At 36.2% G+C, this 21,044-nt stretch overlaps 1 protein-coding gene across 36 annotated transcripts in view; it reads right to left on the bottom strand.

The window, feature by feature from the left end:
* The window catches only part of EXOC6 (exocyst complex component 6), a 254,843-nt gene that overhangs the window by 168,544 nt on the left and 65,255 nt on the right, over nt 1-21,044 (bottom strand). For 8 of the 36 annotated variants that reach the window (XM_063782012.1, XM_063782006.1, XM_063782014.1 and 5 more), the window contains one exon: nt 16,039-16,192. The exons of the other annotated variants lie outside the window; for them this stretch is intronic. In XM_063782012.1, the coding sequence (XP_063638082.1) occupies nt 16,039-16,076 (38 nt within the window). In that variant the 5' untranslated portion in view covers nt 16,077-16,192. The remainder of the gene's footprint in view (nt 1-16,038; nt 16,193-21,044) is intronic. 36 annotated transcript variants of the gene reach the window in all.

Here is a 21,044-nt window from a genome sequence, read left to right as displayed (position 1 = left end):
ATACACTAATGACTAGTATAGTATGCACATGAGACAACCAAATCCTCGTTAAACAAGTGAACCAGTGGCTGAACAACTGAGTACTAGATACAAATATCAAATAAATATGACCAAAACTCAATTATCACACCAAAGGATCTGACTACCACTAACACCTAACATTTTTATATGTCCTTTTGCATTTTTTACATTTAGTGTTTCATTTATTTCTTTTACACATCAGAGAAACTATCACTGCCTCTTTTTCACAAATGAGTAAACAGTATAGAAATGATAAATGACTTGCTCAACGTAGCCTAGCTGGTGAGTAACTGAGGCAGTACTAAAATTCCTACTTCGTACTTTTCCCACAATTAACATATATAACAAGAACTATTAACTAAATAACATTATTTCTAAGGAAAATTCTTGTGCAAGAAGTTTATCTTAACTGATCTTGGTGTGCTATAAACAAATTTTTATTTCATGATTATGAGAAAGTATTGTATTTAAGTAATATACATATGCATTTCTATGTTTTTTAACACGTTTTATTAAAAGTTGGACATTTATCTGGCTCTTAAAATACCAAATAATAAACATAATACACCAAAAGAATTTTTTATATTACAATTATCACATTGGAGCAAAAATCTAGCAAGAGATATTTCAGGACTACCCGAATACAGAGTCCCTTCAAGGGAGGATTTGACTGCCTCTGTGGATATAAAGGAGATACTGTCATCCCTTTTGAAGAAGAGTAATAACATAAATAAACAGGAAGAAGAGAACAATAGTTCTTTCCCAGAAGTCTATTTCAGTTTAGAAAGTTCTCAAAGTAAATCCTTTGGTATGTTTTTCCAATATATTCTTCAAAGTTTTAAAAACAAAACTCCTCCTGCTTTATAGTAATTCAGGATACTGCCAGTGCATCTACTATAGCATCACAGGTGAACTCCTCTTTTTCTGTTGTGCTATAATGGAGAAAAACAATATTTTTTTTTAGAATATATGCAATACCCACCCTCCATTAATAGAAAACCAAAGCCTGAGAGGGGTAAACTATTTACATTCCATGCCTTCCGCTGTTAAAAAATAGAACCGTAAGCTCCAATGAAAGAAATAAAAATAATATTAAGGAATTAGTACTGTGAATGAGAAGAGTAGGTCTTGATCTATTACGAAGTCTCAGGCTGTCCCAACTCTCTCCTGACCCTAGATAATCATTTGCTATTCCAGACATGCACATAAGCTGTACTCACAGCTGATACCACCACGTGTCACCCACAACCCATATCAATGAGCAGAGTACACAGAAATAAAGTCATCAAGGTGAATAAAAGTTCCAAACCACAGGAATAAATTGCATTTAAAGAATGTACTGAAGAATCAGGCAAGTGCCAGAATCAAAAATTCATCAAATGATAGAATGCTGGCCCTAGAAAAAGCCTAGAAAGTTCCTAGATCTATGTCATTTTAATAAATGCAGCACAAATCTAAAAGCCAGCAAGCAAGCGCTCAAAATGGAATTAATCGGCTGGGCACGGTGGCTCACTCCTGTAATCCCAGCACTTTGGGAGGCTGAGGCGGGCAGATCACCTGAAGTCAGGAGTTTGAGACCAGCCTGGCCAACAGGCCAGGTAGAAACCCTGTCTCTACCAAAAATACCAAAATTAGCTGGGTGTGGTGGCGGGCGCCTGTAATCCCAGCTACTTGGGAGGCTGAGGCTGGAGAGAACTGCTTGAACCCGGGAGGCAGAGGTTGCAGTGAGCCTAGATCACACCACTGCACTCCAGCCTGGGCGATAAGAACGAAACTCCGTCTCCAAAAAAAAAAAAAAAAAAAAAATTAAATTAATCACTACAAGTAGTTGATTTAATCCTCTACTTAAGTTGATAAAAAGTAATATTAAAAATAACTAGTCTAGAAATCTGCTAATAAGGCCAATAATAAATAGCTGACTGAATGGAGAGAGGCAAGAAAGGAGAAAAGGTGGACATGTATCAGAACACTGGAATGAGGAAAAAAACAAAAGCTACTCTTATCCCAAGAATCTCTTGACACAGTATGTATAGCAGAACTTATGGACCTTCTCTCTTGATAACCATGTAAGGTTAACCTTGAATCAGACAGCCTGACAATTTGGAAAGATGGTGGAAGGAGAAGAAAATGAAGAGAAGATGTGCTCTTCAGGTCAACAATTCCCCACAGTGACTTAACCGGCCAGAGAGGAGTCATGTCTGCTGCTTCTGGCTTAATGATGGTAATGATAAAAATAATAACAACCAACCAAGTACTTATTATGTATTAAGTGCTTTACATGCATTATCTCATTAAGTATAAAAACAGAACCATAAGTTCCAATAAAAAAAATTAAAGAATTAGTACTGTGAATGAGAAGAGTAGGTCTTGATCTACCAATTACTAAGTCTCAGGCTGTCCCAACTCTCTTCTGACCCCAGATAACCATTTGCTATTCCAGACATACTTCTGGCTTAACTATGGTAATCATTACAGCTTTACAACATGGATTCTGTTAGCATCACAATTTACAAATGTAGTTTGGGAAGATTAAGACATTGAGTCTGAAGTCATATAGTAACAGAGTCAAGATTTAACCCCAGGTCTACCTGACTCCAAAGTCAGTGCTCTGAACTATTATATTACATAGACTCTCCAGTCAGAAATGGTGATAAGCAGCATAGAATGCAGAGGGAAGTTACCAGCATAGCAACCAACCAGATCACCTTTGAAGATCAACAATTGAGACTGACACAATAGGGAATCCCTGATGTGCACTGTTGCACCCATCAGGTGAAATCAACCAATGGACAGAAAAGGGGGATGATAACTGAGGCATAGCTAATAGTTACGCAGTTTTAAATTACAAATGCAACAAAATAAGGAGGAGCAAAAAGAAGTAGAGAAAACCGAGGGCCCTGTACTTAATCTCAGTTGAAGAGACTCTGAAAAAGCTATTTTTCTTTTTTTCTTTAAATGATAATCATTATTCTTTCAAATTCTGATTTGTAGGAACAGAAAGGAAATGCTGTTTAGCAGTACTCACTCTTTGAGCCTAGTTGGTTTATAGTTATATCTACCTAATTCATATATGAATGTGCTAGATTTATTGCCATTCTAAATTTTGAATCAATAAACAATTTTAACAAAAATAATTTTTCGTTCTTTCAAACTGTCTCCCAAAATTTTATAATTTCTATTGGTAAGTCTAATCAAGTTCCTGTAAACAAACACACACATATTTATATACTAGAACCAGCAAGAGCGAACATTAGAAAATTAGTAAACTTTCCATTCTCCCACATCCAATAAGAGTATACCTTAGTGCTCTATATATAGACAATGACACATCAATGTAAGAGAGTTCAGGGCAAAGGTAAAATAAATAAATAAATAAAATAAAATTTGTTTAAAAGTAAAAAAGAGAGGGGGGGTTAGCTCAGTCATCCCTTCCAAAAGCTTAACACAATAAAATGTCTAATTCTGGCAAAATTTAATGCAACTCAGACAGAAGTACAGATGCAAAATCATTTTTAAAAGAAGAGATGGCTGGGCACAGTGGCTCACGCCTGTAATCCCAGCACTTTGGGAGGCTTAGGTGGGTGGATCACAAGGTCAGGAGTTCCAGACCAGCCTGGCCAATATGGTGAAACGCTGTCTCTACTAAAAATACAAAAATTAGCCAGGCGTGGTGATGCACACCTGTATCCCAGCTACTTGGGAGGCCGAGGCAGGAGAATCACTTGAACCCGGAAAGCAGAGGTTGCAGTGAGCCAAGATTGCGCCACTGCACTCCAGCCTGGGCAACAGGGAAAGACTCCCATCTCAAAAAAAAAAAAAGAGCTGACTTTAACCTTCATGTGAACAGAGAACAAATATGGCTTATGCCACACTAAAGATTTTACTTACATATTTTAATTTTAGCAACTAGGAATGTATAAAAATACTTTGTGTCTCAAAAATATAGCTAAAAAAATTTTAAGTATCAAACACATTTTCTATCTTCATTATATCAACTCTTGAAAACCAAAGTTTTCAAAGTTTAAATATGAGTTAACTCGCTGTAACTGATTATAAATTGGCTTTAGGGAATTTAAACAAAGTATCTTGCAGAGATACTTTCTTGAATTGTGTGTTTAGGGCTCCACCTAGTGGTAGTAAAATAAATACAAAAAGAAAGATAAGACATTAAAATGTTAAAATTGGTTCACTAGAAATTAATGCTTTTATCATCAAATCAAATGTCTTAACTGAGAAACTAAGGCCACTTGAATTTTTTGGAAAGATGCTATATTCTGTAAATAAATGACTTAGTAATCAAATTCCACAGTATTTTTTTTTAAGGAAAAGTTCCCTTTCTGATGAAAAACCAACATTCACGATGTATTATTGTGAAAAAAACTCATCGCTTTTTATACATTTTTTGTTAAAAAGCATGTAATATCCTTACACTATTTTGGGTATCTTTTTAATTCACTGCAGTCTTCATTGTAAAGAATAAATCCATTACAACTGTGAAGAAAATAAAATGTATTTACTCTTTTTTACTAAAATAATGTCTACACTTTGAGGAAAATCTGATATAATCTCAAAGTATCTAATTCTAATGTCCCGAAATTACTTATATTTGCTAGAATAGTATAGTTTCTTTTCTAGACAAAATAAAAATGGCTTTTCTCTGTCCCAGAATGCTTTGTTCACTAACAGAATACATATACTGGTTGCATAACCATAAAAGAGCATGGTCAGGGGCTACATCTGCATAGTGTATAATTTGAGAAAGTACCTAGAGCAATTGCCATTAAAATGCTAGTCACTGGCTGACTTTCCCATGTATTTTACTAAATGTCAATCAACTGCTTTTAAGAAAAAACAAAAACTAGCAAGAAAATGGACTTCCAAATACTGGAAAACTAGAAGCAGAAATATTGTTCAGGAATCCCTGGGCATTGACACTGCTTGTGTCAACTGACACCTTTTGGTGTCAAAGCTTCCTACAAACCTTTATCAGAAAACAAAACTTTAGGCCAGGCACAGTGGCTCAAGCCTGTAATCCCAGCACTTTGGGAGGCCAAGGCAGGTGAATCACTTGAGGCCAGGAGTTTGAGACCAGCCTGGCCAACATGCTGAAACCCTGTTTCTACCAAAAATACAAAAAAATTAGCCAGTTGTGGTAGCACACACCTGTAGTCCCAGCTATTCGGGAGGCTGAGGCAAGAGAATCACTTAAACCCAGGAGGCAGAGGCTGCAGTGAGCCAAGATCGCACCACTGCACTCCAGCCTGGGCAACAGAGCAAGACTCCATCTCAAAAAGGAAAGAAAAGAAAAGAAAAAAACAAAAAGAAAACAAAACTTAACTCTTTTACCCCTGACAAAATACTATCAGTTACTTCTGACTTCCTTTAATGCTTTTTAATGTCATTTTATACCTTTTCAAACACTAACCTATTTTCTGCCAGTTTTTCAAATGATACATTAGCCTTAAGTTTGCATTTCTATCAATAAAAAATTGCTTTCACACTCTTCTGTGCATTCTTTATTCTTCCAGTATAGGCATTTTTACTATTATTTCACCAGTTCTTCAAATGGCATATCAAGCTTAATTTCTAGCATATCAATCTTAATTTTATATTTCTCATTATTAGTAATTAAACTTTGGTATTTCATATTAGTAAGAGTACATATGATACTTCTTTAGCAATTTCATATTTATACTGAATTCTTTTCAGATTCTAGGTACTAATCTCATCGACTAGTACTGAAAACTTTGGTATTTCATATTAGTAAGAGTACATATGATACTTCTTTAGCAATTTCATATTTATACTGAATTCTTTTCAGATTCTAGGTGCTAATCTTATTGACTAGTACTGAAATTTTGGTTACTAACTATAAACTATATTTTTCTGAATATTAAATATATAAGACAATTAACCATGTTATAATTACCAGCTTTTGACAAACTAAACATTCTTTAAAATGCTGCTATAAAGATATAAAGACAGTTTTTAAAGCAAACACAAAGAAACAATAGAAATTACCAAAAGCTATTAAAATCATCCTATCCAATACACATCACTTGCTGTCAATCTCAAAATGATTTCAAAATATAGAATTTGGATATATCAGTAAATGTGGTAAATTCACCAAATTCTCCTGCAACAAATTAGTTCACAATTGATTTAAAGCCAAGATTTGAAAACATTTATTTAAACAGAAGCACATGAATTGTTACAGTTCTTTCAGAATAGGACATACATAGGCCCCAATTATGAAAGGGCAGTTATATAGCAAATAGTAAGCTTTCTGAGATGCAGAACGTTGCCCTACATTGCCCAGATAAAGTTATCAGCAGTTTTCTGTGCCTCTCGTATGGATCCTGGAAAGTAGGAGAAGCTACACTGAGACACTCTATTTGTTCCTACCTGAGTGACCATGTTGTTTCTAGTAAATCTTTGTATTCTTTGTTATATAAATTGAGAATCTGATCTAATCTTTCAGTGGAGCAGCCTCTGCAATATCAATTTATAACCCACTTGAAACCCTGAAGTTAGAGTCAGAAGTGAGACTTGAAACACCGCAACTCTCTTCAGTAGCCTCCAGATATACTTAAGAAACCCAAAATTTCAGTAACAACCATGTGAGAAACAATGGGCTAAAATATTATTTAAAGATAGTAGATAAATTATCTTTGAGAGATGGGGTCTTTTTTCATAAAGCCACATGATTTGGAATTATTTTCTTTTAAACAACAAATAGCAAAGACACCACCTCCCAATTTTTTTTTTTTTTTTTTTTTGAGACAGAGCCTCACTCATGTTGCCCAGGCTGGAGTGTAGTGGCACGATCTTGGCTCACTGCAACCTTTGCCTCCCAGGTTTAAGCAATTCTCCTGCCTCAGCCTCCCAAATAGCTGGGATTACAGGCACCTGCCATCATGCCTGGCTATTTTTTGTATTTTTAGTAGAGATGGGGTTTCACCATGTTGACCAGGCTGGTCTCGAACTCCTGACCTCAGATGATCCACCTGCTTTGGCCTCCCAAAGTGCTGGGATTACAGCTGTGAGCCACTGTGCCCAACCACCACCTCCTTATCTTAAATGCACAAAAGGTTTGCTCAAAGTAGCCACTCAATCTTGGAATAAAATATTTCTACTATAGTTAGTTAGCAATATGAAATACCAAGAAAAAAACCAATGTAAAAGTATCATATCCAGTACTCTTAACATTTTCCCAACCATTTTATCAAATACAGCAGACATGAATAACAACCTTCCCATAACATTCCCTGATTGTGTTAGTCTGTCCTCATGCTGCTAATAAAGACGTACTCAAGACTGGGTAATTGATAAAGAAAAAGAGGTTTAATGGACTCACAGTTCCACATGTCTTGGGAGGCCTCAGAGAACTTACAATCATGGTGGAAGAAGAGGCCAACATGTTCTTCTTCACATGGCAGCAGGGAGAAGAAGAATGAGAGCCAAGCAAAGAGGAATGCCCCTTATAAAACCATCAGATCTCATGAGAACTTACTATCAGGAGAACAGGATGGGAGAAACCACCCCCATGATTCAATATCTCCACCTGGTCCATCTCATGACTATTGGGGATTACGGGAACTATAATTTAAGAAGAGATTTGAATGGGGACACAGCCAAACCATATCGCTGATACTCTGCAATCCAGAAGCAAATCAGAAATACAACAGCTCCAAGGAAATAATACGTAGGTCAAGAAAAAGGAAGATTCCTTCTACCAATATTAAGTATTGTGTAAGTGCACAAGCAATAGAAACTGAAAATGAAGTGCAGAAAACAGGCATATACACAGGCAACTTTAATACAGAGCACAATTATTCCTTAAATCATTAAAATTTATCTACAATGAACCTATTCTTCAGAGAGGCAAGAAAGTAAATGAAGTAGTATTATGACATAGGTCCAAAATTCTTTGCACATCTTACAATAAGAGGAAGGGTCTACACTCCCTTCCTTTAATCTGGGCAGGCTTGTGACTACTTTCACCAATGGAATATGACAGAAGTGACACTATGTGACTTCAAAGACTAGAAAAGGCCATGCAATATCTACCTGTCTCCTTTAGACACTTAGTCTGGAGAAAGCCATCCACTATGTAAGAAATCTGACTATCCTAAAAATGACAAGCTGGAGAGGCCACATGTAGCCACTCCCAAATGACAGCCACAGCAACTGCCAGCAATGTGGGCGAGCCATCTTGGCTGTCTAGTCCAGCTGAGACTTCAGATTACTTCAGCCCCAGCAGGTAGCTGACAGCAACCAATATCCATTTGACTACAACCACATACGAGACCCCAACCTACAACTGCCCAGCCAAGTCTTTCCTGAATTCCTAAAGAAAAACAAAAAGTTTTCATGTAGAATACAAGTTACTTGGAAATTTGCATAAAATATTTAAAATAGTATTAAACTTAAAATCTTTCCCAGGATAATTCCTTTTTTCTCCATTTTTTTCCCTTTTGGCACTAGTCCTTTTTGGTGCTGTCCTAAACTTATTTTCTACCCCTGGATGCCCTTCCCCCTCCATATGCTTCAATACTAATTTTAAACTTCCTTCAAATTTCAGCTCAAGACAGTTCCTTAATGTTAATTTCATAAATAGCTATACTGGATAACCTTCCCATTACCAGAAATTTTCCCATTTTTTTTTAACACAAGGTTTATATTACACTATCTTTTATTAATACGTACATCAAATTTACTCTCCCACTACTTGGTGTATATTTTATCTTCTAAGTTCCTTGAGAACTGAAGGTGTCTTCTATTTCTACATTGAATTCACAAGTGCTGTGAGGATATAAATTACAAATCTTAATAAAAAGAACAGGCTCACTAGAGGGCACCCTTTACCAAAAAGTAAACTCTAGAAATCCAAGTACAGTCGGCCCTCTGTATCTGGGGGTTCCGTATCCCTGGATTCAACCAGCCACAGATGGAAAATATTCAAGGAAAAAAAAAATGGGTGGTTGCGTCTATACTAAACATGTATGGACTTTTGTTCTTGCCATTATTCCCTATCCAATACAGTAAACCACTATTTACATGGCATTTACATTGTTATTAGGTATTATACGTAATCTAGAAATGACAAAGTACATGGGAGGATGTGCATAGGTTATATGTAAATACTACACCATTTTATATAAGAGATTTCAACATCCATGGATTTAGGTATCCACACCGGTTCCCGGAAGCAAATCCCCACAAAAACTGGGATGACTGTATTTTCATTTAGTACCACATCAAAATATGATGTGAATCTCATACTCGACCTAATCAACAACTAAGTATTATGAAATAAAAATAAAAATAAGATTTCCCCATTTTTTGAAGTGGTTTTACCCTGTTACCTATTGCTTTAATATAACTGTTTTTAAAAAAATAGCAGAACAGAATCATAAACAGCACAAAAATTATCTGGCAATTCCAGGCTCCTATGGGTAAGTATAAACAACACAGCACAGGATAAACTTTTATACATTACAGAGTGCCTGACATACAACAGGCATTCAAATATTGAAAGAACACATATAATAATTTTACTAAAGAACATCTTAAAATCAGCGTTTGAATTTGCAATAAATATATAAAAGTTACATATATTGAAAACTGATGGGAAATCAGTACTGATGGATAAGATCTATAAGGAATTGAATATCAATCAAATACAAACAAAAACATATTTTACTTGTCTTCTTCATCAGCATTAGAAAATCTACAAAGGATGATTTTTTATGATTTATTCATGTTAGATGTCATATATGAGGATAATACTGAAATTACTGAATGAAAAATAACCTAAAATTTCTAACAGACCTATGAGCTTTTTTTTCTCTTTTAGAGACAGAGTCTCACTCTGTTTCCCAGGCTGGAGTGCAGTGGTGTGATCACAGCTCACTATAGGTTCGACCTCAGGCTCAAGTGATCCTCTCACCTCAGCCTCTCCAGTAGCTATGACCACAGGCGTGCACCACCATGCCCAGCTAATTTGCTTAAAATTCTGTAGAGACACAGTCTCCCTACGTTGCCCAGGCTAGTCTTGAGGGGTCCTCCAGTCTCAGCCTTCCAAAGTGCTGGGATTACAGGTGTGAACAACCACAACTGGCCTCTATGAGCCTTTTAACCTACTTCTAAACTATATAATAACATTAGCATTTTATAGGGGGAAAACATTAAGCAAAGTTAATGCTTAAAAAGATAATTTTTGGCAGTCCTGGAAAAGACAACACTGTATAAAGTATATCCTGAGGTGGAAGCAACAACTTTACTAAACTGCAGAAAATTTTAAAAATGAAAGCCAGATGCAAATACATTTAATTCTAACTTTGAAACAAAGAACCCCCTGAAATACATACATATTTTTAAAGACCTTTTTTAACAAGTGGCCTCAGTTTGTTGATTTCTTTGGAAAAAAGTGATAAGCTCTTATTACAAATTAAAAATGAAGTTCTTAAAAATCTCAACTTGACTAGGTATAAAACAATTTTAAAACCTTTAAGGTAGATTGAGAAAAACCTGGCTTAAAAAAACAACACATTTGTCATTGTTACAGGTAGATAGGCATGGGCAGGGCAGGAGAGGGCTCTCCCCGCCACCCACCAGAAATGTCAGGTGACAGTTTGACAGTTATCGCATTGTCTCTCTAAAAATGATAATTTGGCACCCCCAGGAAGAAGCAACTTCCTGGGCATGCATGTGTGATAAGAGACAAAAATGGTAAAGTATGATCTTCCAGGGGCGCACTCCACCAAAAAAGGAAAGAAAACATCAGATGGGCATGTGTATCACTCCCTAAACACACTGTGTGTGCTCAATTCCAAAGGGTAAGGAGGGCACTGGGCATGCGGAAAGTCCACCCTAAGGGAAGAATCATGGGGAAAAGGGGAGCCTATAAAGTCCCAGGATCAAGGTTAAGGTTCCTTTTTTTGCTGTCTTCTTTTGCCCTCTTTTCTGTCTTGGACCTTCATGTGCCTGCTTGGCATCATTACCAAAAAGAGATGTCCACAGGGACCTTTCTCGCCAAAGACGACCTAGAAAGAACTACAATGAAGAGGATAAGGAAAATCAAGTAGATGAGACTCAAGATCAGCAGTCACCTCGCCATCAGTACTGTAGCAACTTCAATTACTGATGCAGATGCTCAGAAAAACCTAAACCATAACATGGCAAACAAATAAAAGCAGTCAATCTACCAGCTAGAATTCACCCACTCCCAAGGCTGAGCAGGGCAAGGATGAATAAATGCCGGTTTACCATCTCTACCATCATCCAGTTTAATTATCCAACAAGAAGAAATGAATAGAAAATTCCAGCAATAGGAAATGGAACAAAAGGTTGGAGCTGAAGACCTTAAGTGCTTGCTTTTTGCCCAATGACCAGATAACTGGAACTATCTGCATTATCTATGCAACATGAGGTTTGTCGTATTTTTACCTAAAGACATATCCTTTTCATAATGACAAAAATATATTTTTAAAACTAAATATGTAATATACATATATATTTAATTTGTTAAATGTTTTTCAAAAGACAAAGAATTTTGCCATATAAGTATATCCAGAAGTAGTATGGAGGAAAACAAAAACACAGTTAGTGATATAAGGCTGATCCCAACTCCCATCACTGACCCTGACCACACAGTCCACTTCTATTGGTCATTTCTCAGCTTTGCAGAAGAATCAGAAAGAAAACATGAAGTTGAAAAAGGCAATTCCCACTCAAAAGCAGAATATAAATAACAAAACAAAACATAAAAATCATCTTTTTCCATCTGTATTAGTGCTTTGCAATCCACAAAGCAATTTTGCATACATCACTGCACTTGGTATCAAGAACCTGGAGAAGTATAAAGGACAACTGGCTTTATATCTATCTCACAGATGAGGAAAATGAGGCTCAAAGAAGTTAAGGGATTTATTCAACACCATGTGGCTTCTAAAAGGCCAGAGCCAGGTAGACAATCCAAATCTTAGACTCATAAGGAATGCTGAAGGATATTACAGGAAAAAAAAAGGTAAAAGGAGATGACTGCACAAATCGTCATTCAGTTGCTGATATTACATTATGTTCAATGTCAGTAATACATTCATTGCTGATTTCCACGGTATCTGTCTGATTATTATGGCAATGCCTGTAGTAATTAATTCTCTTGAAATTAAGCTCCTGCACAAAGAAGTGGGCAATACCAAAACATCAATGCATACACTCCCTTACAAACCACAAAGGGTAAGTTTCCTGCCTTCCCGTTCAGGGATGACAAAAACAAAAAAACAAAAAATCATTACGCAGATTCTATTAGCCTTGCTCTATTAAACTAAAAAGAACCATCCCTTCTAGTAAGAGAGCCCTAAAAGCAAACTTGGTTTAAGTTCTTTTTTACCTCCGGAATGAATGAATGAGGATATGAATGAAAAGGGAAGGTAGGAAAGGATTGCATTGTTTTGTTTTTTTCCATCGTTGAGAAATGAAAAGGGGCATGCATAGGGTAAAAGTGTCAGTGATTTTTCTTACAGCCCCTATCTCCTAAGGAAAATGAACTGGAGATTGGTCTCACTTAAGCTACTGGATGCCTGTCTGGGAACTGCAGAGGAAGAAGGAACCTACATCACTTTACTGTAAGTTCTTTCCAAGATCTGAGCCTCCTCTGCCCTAGCACAGGTTGGACATACAGGACCCTCCCTTCCTGAGTGCAATTCTGATCACATTCTTTAAACCCTCTCTTTTTTTAGGTTAAAATTTAATAATGTTTTGACACTGCAGCTTTCATTATCTGATACTCCAGGTTAAAAGGCAAAGCACAGTGATTAAAAGTGTAGGCTCTGGAGTCAACTGGCCTGCATCCACATCTACCTCTACCAATTACTGAGTGCAGGGGGCAAATGACCTAATCTATCTATCCCTACCTCAATTTCCTCAGCTGCAAATGGGTATAACAATGGTACCCTCTTTGCTTCTTGTTAAGATTAAATAACGCATTTAAGTGCTTAAAACATTGGCAATGTTCAATAGATGTTAGCTATTATAATTACCTACATGATTACTTTTATCTCCAGGAATGAAGATCTTGACTAAGAAATTATTTTAGATTTAATATTATTTTTCATAAAATTTCACACAAAATGAGAACCACTTAAATGTGCAACATAAGGAAATAATTAAATAAGCTAAGATATATGTACTTTAAAATATTAATCAACCATAAAGAATTACCTTACAGAGTGCTTATAACATTATAATAGGCATTGTCAATATTAAATTCAAAAAGATGAACACACAAATACAGATATACTCACAGGACAAACTCAGAAATACACACACCAAATATGGAGTACTTTTGGTTATAAGGGTTTTAAGTGATTTTTATATATACACGTGTTCTGAAATTTTTTTAATGAATATTTACTATTTTTATAATCAAAAAATTGTATTTTTATTTTGATAAAAAAGGGATGAAAATTTCTATATATTATAGTCACTGCTTCACTTAAAAACTATTTAATAGTAATCATTTAATATGTTGAATAACATAACTTTGCTCAATAAATATTCAATATTTAGTACATGTCCACTTTACATAGAAAAACTCAAATTAATGTCAACAATGATTATTCTTTAGTGGGAATAAAAGTGATTTTTTCTGCTCTCTATTCTTCTATATTTTTTAAGTTTTTCTATAAAGAAAGTTTGTGTTTTTCATTAATTCAGTCCAAAATAATTTACTAAGTCTGTTGTACTCATGGCATTCTGTTATGTAACACAGTAGGAATTCATGAGATATGTATGAAATCACAGGTCTCAGGGGCAATCTAATTAGGGCTATATTCAAAACATACTTATTCATACACAAAGACATACATTTACAAACAACAAAATAATGCTGTGTAGCATTTTCAAAGTCCATGCTATAAGAATCCAGACATATAAAATATATGTGTGTGTGTATCCATGTAGAATGCAGTATTCTAAGATGGAAAAATTTCGTGGAGGAAATAGGAGAATTCAATAATAGGTAATATTTGAATTGGTAGAGAAAGGAGGAGGAAGGTATTCAATTACGGGTAAAGACAGACAGGAAAGAACATGGCATTGTGCATAATTCAAACAGTTTAACTGATATGAAAGATATCTGTTGTTACTGGGAATTTCACTGTAATTCCCATACAGTGATTCCTAATCTTTATTTAGGCTGTGCCTGGGGATAGCATGACTCTCCTCTCTAATTATAATCAAAGTTATAGTTCTCCCTAGGAAAGTGCACAAACACAGCTATAATACCTACCTTCTCTCTGAGAACTGCTACCCATTGACAAGGTTGGACAAGCTGCATAGCCTCTTTCAAAGTACACTGCAACAGGGGTGTACAATCTGATACACTCTCAGGAATTTTAAATTAACTGGAATTCAGATAGTCAGGTATGTGCCTGACTAACATATAAAAGCTATAGGTGGTCATCCTCCACCAAGTACAGAGAGAAGCAGAGAAAGTCAGACTTCACAAAAGGATGAAGACAAAGTCATCAAGGAGAAATAGAAAGAAAGATGGTTGTCCACTTCTTTGTTCCAGTCTTTCAAAAAGTTTGGCTGCCCTAAGATTTTTATAAAATACCTCAGTAACCTTCACCATTTATTTTTTCATTTTTTCTTAAGCTAACTCAAGTTGGTTTGATTACCCGCAACTACAAATTTTTTTTAAATCCTGGACAAAGATGCTCACATGGGTGTGCATGTGTGGGGGTGCACACACACACACACATTTCTTACAATTAAAAAAGGTTTACAGACACCTTCATCTGACTAGTATATTAGAGCATATCTTCCCAAATGAATAAGTTATGGGAATACCACAATATTGATCATCTCAGCTCTCAATCTAATTTTCTGTTTGTGTCACAATATAAAGAATGGGAAGCCCTACCACATAATAATCCAGAAATAAGGGTCAAGACATGGTTTACGTTACTAGACTCCTGATGAAAACAGCATGTCAAAGAGGTCACCAGGCTGATGATGATGATGATGATATGCCATATAAATTTTACACACTTTTAGTTTTTTCACAACACCAACAATATTGTACTGCTAAGTAAAAAACTGAAGTTAAGGTAAGTATCCTAAAATACTGCTGCTCGGTATTCAAACCAATGCTATAGCCTGTAGCTACAGAGTAACTGAGAGTTTCTAGCAACTAAAGAGGAAAAAAATGTATATACATAGAATCCAAATTTCTTTTTTCCTTTTTTCTTTCTTTTTTTTTTTTTCTGTGACATGGTCTTGCTCTGTCGCCTAGGCTGAAGTGCAATGGTGCGATCCCAGCTCACTGCAACCTCTGCCTCCCCGGTTCAAGCAATTCTCCTGCCTCAGCCTCCCAAGTAGCTGGGATTACAAGCATGTACCAACACACCTGGCTAATTTTTTTTATATTTTAGTAGAAATGGGGTTTCACCATGTTGGCCAGGCTGGTCTCAAACTCCTGACCTCAAGTGATCTGCCCACCTCGGCCTCCCAAAGTGCTGGTATTACAGGCATGAGCCACCGTGCCTGGCCCAGAATCCAATTTCTTTCACCATGGAATACTGAAAAATATTTCTTGTTTACATAAAACTCACGTTCTATGTGTTTTTCCATGAAATATTTCATCTAGTTTGCTATATGTGCTCGTAAAATGCTTTATAAAATAATGCCCAGATGCTTTCTCTAATTTATTTGAAGAGATTCTGTCAAAGAATTTGTAATGACAGAATTGATATACTTTAATATGTTTCTTAAAAGATACATTCATATCTTAAAGGATTATATGACCCTTCAAAGCATCAAGAGCAAGCAAAAGCATAAAAATGAAGAACGATTTTCTGTATATTTCTGATGTTGAATTTTACTTGACTTGTTCTCACAAATAGTATCCTGTTTCCACGCACAGAAAAAAGTCTAGTGTCGTGTGTTAGTTAACATTGCCTCCTATAACTAGTGTTGACATTCTGTATTACGGACATTAATACTCACTGTAATTTTGAATAACAGCACAGCACACTGATGATCATTAATGAACATCCTCCATGGTGAAACCTGAATTCACAATCAGCCAGCACAGATTTGCAATAGACTTCCTCCTTCCTGTTTTTACATTCCTGACCAAAGAGGTATCTCTTCCTGTTGACTGTTGGGCATTTGGTAAAATGCAAAAAATGAGAGATGAAAACACCCACTATATTTAATTGTATTTGTCCTCTAGGATAAAATGAATTGCGAAAATAAGTTTTAATTCAAAAAGTTTAAACAAGTAGATTAATGAATGCAAATATAGACTGCTTTCCCAGAAAACTTCAGAAAATTAAACAAAAATATCAGACTGACTACAGCAGATCTAATGTGCACTTTGCGTAATAGCTTAAGAGATGAACTATATACTCAACCCAAGTCTTTTACAGGAATCTTAATCTACAGTTAAGAAGAAATTCACTGAAGGACTGACTTCACAGCAAAACAAAAAGAATACTACTCAATCATAGAAAACAAAACATAAAATTAATTGAGCTTTACACTTATTAGTTGTGCATGTATAATTCACTTAGGATTTACAATGCTAAAGACTATAAAGTCTATAAATATCTTTATTTTTCAAAATAAAGATGTAACATTAATATTTATATACCCAAAAATTCAAAACCAATCTCATCGAACAGAAACTAAAGGAGATGCAACAAAAAAGAGAAACAAGTTAATAAAAGGGGACTTTAACATATCTCTCTCAATCCAAGAATGATCAGGTGAAAAATAACATGAGGCTTTAGAAGATATAATGAACTTAATTAATAAGGCATGTATGTGTATAAAACTGTGAAGCCTAATAAAAAACCATACACTTTGAAGACCACATAGAATACTCATGAAAACTAACCATATATTAAGCCACTAATAAAACCTCAATTAATTTGAAAGAATAGAATAAAAACAGATTGATCTAACTATAATGTAATAAAAGTAGAAATTAGTAGCAAAATTTAACAAATAAAAAAGACTCTCCATACTTGGAAAGTTATAAAAAACACACAATATAAAAAAACTTTTGGATCAAAGGGGAAATAAATACAGCAGAATTGCTTTAAAAGAGCAATAAGGAAGATATATCAGAACATGTAGAATACACCTAGAGCAATCATCAGTGAAGAAGAACAGCATTAAATAATAACGTCAATAAATGAATTACGTACAAAATGCAAAAAGCTAGGAAAAGAATAAAAGAAATGGAAAGAATCATTAAAAATAAAAGCAGAAAGGAATGAGTTAGAAAACAAAAAATGTATGGAACTACTAAACAGGTTTTTTAAAAAAATCGACAAAACAGGCAAACCACTAGTTAACCAAACAAAAGGGGAAAACAATGACTGAAATTACAAATACACAAAATTTAAATTTAAATACAAAAAATACTAAAATTAGGACTGACAAGTGGGATATAACCATTGAAAGAGAAGAAATTATTATTATTATTATTTTATTTATTTTTTTTAAACGGAATCTCACTCTGTCACCCAGGCTGGAGTACAGTGGCACAATTTCAGCTCGCTGCAACCTCTGACTCCCTGGTTCAAAGCGATTCTCCTGCCTCAGCCTCCTGAGTAGCTAGGATTACAGGCATGCACCACCACGCCCAGCTAATTTTTGTATTTTTAGTAGAGACAGGGTTTCATCATGTTGGCCAGGCTGGTCTCGATCTCCTAGACTCAAGTGATCCTCCAGCCTCGGCCTCCCAAAGTGCTGGGATTACAGGCGTGAGCCACTGCAAACTGGCCTATGATTTTTTTTTTTTTTTTTTTTTTTTGAGACAGGGTCTTGTTCTGTCACCCAGGCAGGAGTGCAGGAACACAATCATAGCTCACTCCAGCCCCAATCTCCCACCTCAGCCTCCCAATTAGCTAAGACCACAGGTGTCCAGCTAATCTGGTTTTTGTTTGTTGTAGATACTGGGTCTCCCTATGTCACCCAGGCTGGTCTCAAACTCCTGGGCTCAAGTGATCCTCCCACCTCAGCCTCCCAAAGTGCTGGGATTATAGGCATGAGTCACCGTGCTGGGCCGAAATCTTATTTTTAGTAAGATTACACAAGTCTACTCAAATAAATTTGATAAACTTGAAGAAATGATAATTTTTCAAAAGAACACAATTTATTGACCCTCGAGAGAGAAAGTCTAAAACAGACCAATTATCACAAAAGAAACAGAGAAAAGAGTTAAAAGACTCCTCTACCAAAAGCACCAGATCCATTGATTTTCACAGGGGTAATTCTGAGAAACTTTTAAAAATAGATAACATCAGCTGGGCATGGTGGCTCACACCTGTAATCCTAGCACTTTGGGAGGCCGAGGTGGGTGGATCACGAGGTCAGCAGATCGAGACCATTCTGGCCAACATGGTGAAACCTCATCTCTACTAAAAATACAAAAATTAGCTGGGCGTGGTGGCGCATGCCTGTAATCCCAGCTACTCAGGAGGCTGAGGCAGGAGAATCGCTTTGAACCAGGCAGTCAGAGGTTGCAGTGAGCCAAGATCGCATCACTGCACTCCAGCCTGGTGACAGAGCGAGACTCCATCTCAAAAAAAAAAAAAAAAAGATAACACCTACACTAATTATATAATGCCAAAAAAAGAAAAACTTCCAATTTTGTTTAATGAAATGAGTGTAACATTGATCCAAAGATCGGAAAAAGTCTGTACCAATGTGCAAAATGCACCAAAGTGCAAACTACAAAGTAATCTCACTTATAAATATCAAAGCAAAAAATCTTTAAAAGCATACTAGCCAACAGAATTCAAAAACACACTGAAAGAGCAAATTGTCATGACCAAATGGGGTTTATTCTAAGCAGCAGGACTATTTCAATAATAGGAAATCCATTAATAAATTCAATCATACTGACAGAGCAAATAAGAAAAAATCCTATGACCATCTCCATAGATGCAGAAGAAACATCTGACAAAATTCAACAGCCTTTCTTGCTAATAAAAGCAGTATTGGTGAATACTTCCTTAACATGATAAAATATAAATACCTCAGTTCAAAAGCCAGAGCTGGGTGGCACGCGGTGGCTCATGCCTATAATCCCAGCACTTTGGGAAGCTGAGGTGGGCGGATCAACTGAGGTCAGGAGTTCAAGACCAACCTGGCCAACATGGTGAAACCCTGTCTCTACTAAAAAAATACAAAAATTAGCCAGGCATGGTGGTGGGCACCTTTAATCCCAGCTACTCAGGAGGCCGAGGCAGGAGAAACACTTGAACCCAGGAGGCGGAGGTTGCAGTGAGCCAAGATCGCACCACTGCACTCCAGCCTAGACAATAGAGTGAGACTCTATCTCAAAAAAAAAAAAGCCCACAAGCCAGAGCTATCCTAATGAAGAAATACTAAAGGTTTCCCCTGCTAAAGTCAGGAAAAAAAGATGCCCCCTGTCTCAACCACCGTATTGCAATTATTGGATTGTTAAGTTAGACTAGAGAAAGCAATCTTAGGTTTAAGAAGTGAAAAGGAAGTAAAATTATTTCTAAATACAGACTATATGATTACGTAACTGAAAAACCCAACAGAATCAGTGGTGAAAATTTATAAACAATAAGAAAACTTAATAAACAGTTTAAAAATTAGCATACAAAGATCACCAGCATTCATTTATATATGAGCAAAAACCAATTAAATGACAATGTAAGGCCCCTGTCTAGGCACGGTGGCTCACATCTACAATCCCAATACTTTAGGAGGCCAAGTAAGGAGGATGACTTGAGGTGAGGAGTTTGAGACCAGCCTGAGCAACATAGTGAGACCCTGCCTCTACAAGGAAAAATAAAAATTAGTCAGTTATGGTGGCATGTGCCTATAGTCCTAGCTACTCAGGAGGCTGAAATGAGAGGATCCCTTAAGCCCAGGAATTTGAGGTTACAGCTAGCGGTGATCATGCTACTGCACTCCAGCCTGGGCAACAGAGTGCGACCCTGTCTCTCTTTTTTTTTTTTTTTTTTAAAAAGAAAGGGCCTGCCATGGTGGCTCATGCCTGTAATCCAGCACTCTGGAAGGCCAAGGAGGGAGGATTACTTCAGCCCAGGAGTTTGACACCAGCCTAGGCAACAGGGTAAGACCTCATCTCTACAAAAAATTTTAAAAATTAGCCAAGCACTAATTTCAATCACATTGATGGAGCAAAAAAGAATCGTATGATCATCTTTATAGATGCTGAAAAACATCTGACAAAATTCAACAAACTTTCTTGTTAAAAACACTAAATAAAGTGGGTATTGATGAATGTTTCCTTAACATGATAAAATATAAATCCCTCAGCACAAAAGCCAGAGCTCTCCTAATGAGAAAATACTAAAGGTTTTAGTCCCAGGTACTCAGGAGGCTGAGGTGGGAGAATCACTTGAACCCAGGAGGTTGAGGCTACAAGGTGAGTCATGATCATGCCACTGCCCTCCAGCCTGGTCTCTAGCAAGAACCTGTCTCAAAAAAAAAAAAAAAAAAAAAAGAGGGAGGGAGGGAGGGAGGAAAGAAGGGAGGGAGGAAGGAAGGGAGGGCCCAATTAAAATAATGAGAAAAAACACCTACACATAATCTTAAGGAATTCTAAAATTTATTTATGGAAAAGTTTAACTCTCTTGAAAGACATAACATGTTCTTGGATAGGAAGACTCAATATCATCAACATGCCTGTTCTCCCTAATTAATTTATAATTATAGCTCAATCCCAATCAAATACTTTGAGTGTTCTAGAACTAGAGAAATTTATTGTTTGTTTAGAGAAATAAGGAAGAGTCACCAGGAAATCCCTGAAAAAGATAAGCGATGAGATGTGGGTAGCCCTACCAGATATTAAAACAACAAAGCTTCCAAAATTAAAAGTGCTGCATAGCACATGAATAGACATATAGACAATGAACAGAACCAAGAAACCCACATACAGTACCACTGCGTATAAAAATTCAGTACATGATAATGGCACCATCTCAAATCAACATGAAAAA

This window comes from Pan troglodytes, chromosome 8 (genome assembly GCF_028858775.2).
Source record: "Pan troglodytes isolate AG18354 chromosome 8, NHGRI_mPanTro3-v2.0_pri, whole genome shotgun sequence".
NCBI lineage: Eukaryota > Metazoa > Chordata > Mammalia > Primates > Hominidae > Pan > Pan troglodytes.
The sequence above is the reverse complement of the archived record's forward strand: the minus strand, read 5'-3'. Positions and strand labels throughout refer to the sequence as shown.